Source organism: Morone saxatilis, unplaced genomic scaffold (assembly GCF_004916995.1).
Source record: "Morone saxatilis isolate NCDOM2014 unplaced genomic scaffold, NCSU_SB_2.0 Contig4, whole genome shotgun sequence".
NCBI classification, from domain to species: domain Eukaryota; kingdom Metazoa; phylum Chordata; class Actinopteri; family Moronidae; genus Morone; species Morone saxatilis.
Genome location: NW_023339984.1, coordinates 1,713,005 through 1,717,675, shown reverse-complemented (window position 1 = coordinate 1,717,675; position 4,671 = coordinate 1,713,005). Strand labels below are relative to the sequence as shown.

Here is a 4,671-nt window from a genome sequence, read left to right as displayed (position 1 = left end):
TCTGATTCAGGCCACTTTCATAAGTGGTCCAAACCAGAAACAGGTCTCACTCTTTGCAGTGCGACAGTCATATCAGGTTTTTACGTCACTCTAGTCTCGTCACTTCAGGACCAAGAGCTGCTCACACTGGAATCTGATATGAGCCACATTTAACAAGGAGACAAAAAGCCAAACAAACAAAAGCGGATCTGAGCAATAAATCAGAATGGAGTGCTAAGGCTTGCAGTGTGAACGAAGCCGTTGTTCATGGACAGGTGGGGTCTTGGACCCAGGGCCCTGGACGGAAAAAACTGTTTACTGAATAGAATTGAACCTGTCACTAAATGTGACCCAGCAGAAATGAAAATGTTTCATCAAACTAAATCTATGACTTTTAATCTCAGAATCAGAATCAGAATCAAAAATACTTAATCTGAGTATGTGTTAAGACTGTGTACCTATTTTCTTTTTTGCTGGGATATTAAAAAAATAAAATTAGTTTAACAATGAAGCCTGTACTTTGGCTTTATTTTATCTGTTACTGACTGTTACCAGGGTAACACTATGTCTCTTGTCCCCCTTTCTATCTGGACATCTACTAGGAACACATGACAAACATGGATGCAGACAGTTGACACAGTCAAAGAGAGAAAAATAGAATTTCTTACTAAATTGGATTTAAAACAACCAAAACCAAACCTGGCCCGCGTCCGTAGCTATAGGCAACAAATTGGGGTCTGTCGGGTTTGGGTCTTTTTGGAGAATTCTAGAAAAAACTACAGCACATAAATAATTGATAACAATAAGGCTAAATGTCGCTTCATGCAGTTAAAAGTTGAGTAAAGAGAAGGTAGTTTAAATACCAGCCGATCTTTAAAAACCCAGAAGGTCCTTAAACATTTAATGTTGTTCTGAAGATACTTCCACATTCCTTAATTGCTTGTCTGTCCCAAAAAAAATTCCATCCACTGCACAATAAAAAATATTTTTGTAAGACCTTTGTTTTTTTATGACGCTGCAGACGAAATAATTATTTGTCAGATGGTTGGAAGGCTAAATAGTGCCAAAGATAAATGTATTTCATCATGTGCACAAGAAAATGTTCTCTGCGAGACTTCAGGGGCCTTGTATAAGAGTCAGTGAGGATTATGGGAATGCCTTCAGAATTGTGCTCAGTGCTGTTAAATGGCCGCTGGGTTTTTCAAAGATTGCCGGGTGTATATTTTTAAGAAACGTGAGGCTTAGCTCTGTGACATGAATTTAATGATAAAACACGAAAGGTACAAACTGCGAGGTGAGCAACTAACCTGATCTATCTACCGAGTGCAAATCTATCCAGGAAGTTCCTGATAATGTAGTACAACTACAGTATTGCAGCTATTGTTCCAACTATCACTTTTCCACACTATGGCTTTTGGTCTGAGACGCTGCTGTATATCACACAGCAACCTCTGGTTTCATCATCCTCATTTCATCTACATTCACAATGAACTGAGCTGTTGCTCAGGTATCTTTTAGGATTCTGAATGTTAGATTTTACTGACATGAGCCATCAGTAACAAGACACACATCCACAGAGCGTGTACCACTTCTGCAGACAAATCCAGTACTCTTTTCATACTGATTAAAAAACATCTGATTTAATATCACATTTAATCTGAACTAGAGCACTTCAAGCAGTGTGAACATAATCTATGTGGAACTAGTCATCAGTGTAATAAAAATCATACAGCAGATCACTGCACTATGAATACATCTCACATCTAAACAGACCAACAGAACGTGTCAGCAGGACGTCATTATATGCTTCAGAGATGTTGCACGTCCTTTGAGGTTACAAAGCGAGCATGGCTTCTTAAGTTAATGACAGGGCGAGTCTGACTGGCCCCCCTGAAAGTGCTTTACTGTACGACTGATATGAGCTCTCAGCTATTTCTGTTGCGTCGTCAAGGCCACCGCACTTCCTGTTGCAAGGGTCACTTTAAAAAAAAGAGGAAATGAGACCGCCTGTGAGCATTCGTGTAAGTCAAAGGAAGGGAAGGTGCAGTCAACAAAGGTCAGAAAAAGGATTAATTCAATGTGAAACAATGGGTTGAACTGCAACCAGAGCAGGGAAATTTCGATAGACACAGTTTAAGGTCGGAGGAAGGGGAAGCGCAACAGGAGAAACTACTTGACATATGTCATGCTGACATTTAAGCCCACATTACCCAAATGTTATATGAAACATGTGTTTTCCTGGTTACCAACACCTTTCCACTGTCCTCAAGTGTACAGTCCCTAGAGGTAGTTATTATCGCCACACTTCCTGTTGGAACATGCCAGAGCTCAGGGGACAGAACTGGCAAGGTCTTTCAATATCCACTCAACCAGACAGCCACCCTGTGGAGAGCTCAGAGTGTAATCCTTTCATCTGTCGTCGTCCCCAATTTCCCCCTATGAAAGCTTCTAAAACGCTGTCAAAGGGGTTGGAACATACGACAGACTTGAAATCCGGAAGGGAAATATTGTTTTACTTGTGCGCTTCTGTATGTGGCATGGCTCTGTATGCATGTGCAAATCTTCCTTCACAGTCGAGGTGATTAAAGAAAAAGATGTCTGGATGTCTCCTGATCAGTGGCATTTCAGGTGTTTCTTGGGGTGTTCCTTTGCCAGCTGGTCTCTCTGGGGTCCGTAGATGCAGTTGGCTCGCCAAGAGAACCACACAATGATGGAGATGATGGTGGTCTGGAGGAAGAGCATCACCCCGTAGGTGGAAAGTATGGTCGGCCCAGGTAGGCGGGAGAGGATGGCAGGGGGCAGCAGCAGAGTCGGACTGAGTAGGATTGCCCTCACCTCAGCCTTGATCATGTGGAGTTCGTCGAGGATGGACAAAAACGTGCAACAGTGGAACCACTGGTGGCTGTGCCCCCAGATGTCAAAGCAACCCGGGGCTAGCCGCTCAGGGAACTTGCTGATGTTGAAGACAGCCGACACCAGCAGCCAGAGGCAGTGGCGATAGAAGAAGCTGGAGGTGGAGGTGGAAGCAGCAAAGGAGGTGGAGGTGGTGGAATAAGGTGATCTGGTGAGGAGGCGATAGAAGACTGGCGTGGAAGAGACGAGGAACGGCAGGAGGAAAACCAGGGTTCGGATGAGGTATCGATGCTTTCTCCACCTCTGGCGAGTATTGCAGCAAGATAAAACACAAATGATTGCAACAACACACGCGCTCGGGATGTAGAAGGTTTCAAAGAACACACTGAACTCTGGGATTGCATAGGAGGATGTAAGAGCCCCTGAAGGTTCAGGTTTCAAGTCCATATGGGAGCCATTGTGGCCTCCGGTCTCCACTATCCCTGCCCGAGGGTGGATGTAGTAGTAGTACGCCAACGATGAGCCAACCGTGTAGGCGCTGATCGTGCCGTAATCCACAAAGAAGCAGACTTCTCTTACCACCAGAGACATGGAGTTGAGCAGGTGGGCCATGCTGCTAGCCATTAGCAGACAGAACACCCCGATAAAGTAGTTCCACAGTGGATAGAAGAACGGGGCGTCACCAGGTGGTGCACCTTCCCAACCAAACACCTCCACAAAATAGTATAAAAAGATGAAAACTGGGAGGAAGTGTGTCCAGAAGTTGCCAGTTTCATTGGTGGGCCTGAATGCCGAGAGTAAGCAGTCCTTCAGGCTGTAGTTTGGGAACCGGTAGCCAGTCAGGATGAAGTTTTCTATGACCCGAGGCGGCACGTCTGTATGCCTCAGAAGAGGTAACGGCTGGCCGCAGTTCAGAAGCATAACGGCAACAGTATATGTTGCAGACAGTCAAAAGAAAAGTCTGACTCTCTCTGAAAGCACTTCTCTTTTTATTGCTTGGCTGTTGCGTTTATTGCTGATCACAGCATTATTAGTGACCACAACCATACAGTCCCTCGCTTTTGAGTAGATAAGGCATCTGCAGGCTGCCCCGGGTTGAAAAGACCTTTCAGCCCTGCTCTTCTTTGGACCTTTGATCCCGGCTCCACTGCAGGCCTCGTGAGCTGTACACTAATCCGAAGAGCAGAAGCAATACACTGAGAGGGAGTGTAGTACCCAGACGCCTCAGGCAACCTGCTTGGTTTCCCTTTTGGTTCCCTTTAGACTCCAGAGCGTTCCAAAAGGTCACAAAAACATCCAGCATGCAATGCTTTTCATGCTGTTTATCTTCCCTTATTTTGCATAGGATATGGGCTACACGGATGGATCCCTCTACTCAGTCATACGCACATTCACTTGTCTTGTTGTGCATAGTTCCACAGCAGCACATAGAGAGGAAGGTCACTTTTTACTGTGTTACAAGGTTGAATCGCACGTCAGTTACAGTCTAATGAGATGTCCTGAGGAGCGTCCATTAAGCTCTGTGGGTATGTAGGTCATGCTGGCGTTGACCACTATATCAGGATCCCGCAGGCTTCTATTCCTCCTGTCGTTCCTGCTCCATCAGCCCGTATCCACGTCCGACTTTCAGTTCATCCAGCTCCCATTCCGTTACAATGCAGCTCGCTGCAGAGGAGCACAATCCCCCGGGACCGGAGAGAGAAACGCTGTGCGATAAGTCCTTTAACTCAAGGTCACGTTTAAAAACGCCATTTTATAACTACGACGTATATTTCGCGGGTGAACGCTGCACACTGCCGTTAGTCCGGAGCCCCGGGAAGCTGGGACCAGCCGGCATTT

The 4,671-nt window shown here is 45.5% G+C and overlaps 1 protein-coding gene across 1 annotated transcript; it reads right to left on the bottom strand.

The window, feature by feature from the left end:
* Nucleotides 1–6: 6 nt before the first annotated feature.
* paqr9 (progestin and adipoQ receptor family member 9) lies at nt 7–4,671 on the bottom strand. The gene has a single exon (XM_035674856.1). It carries the CDS (start codon nt 3,751–3,753, stop codon nt 2,593–2,595), a length of 1,161 nt encoding a protein of 386 aa, XP_035530749.1. The 5' UTR covers nt 3,754–4,671; the 3' UTR covers nt 7–2,592.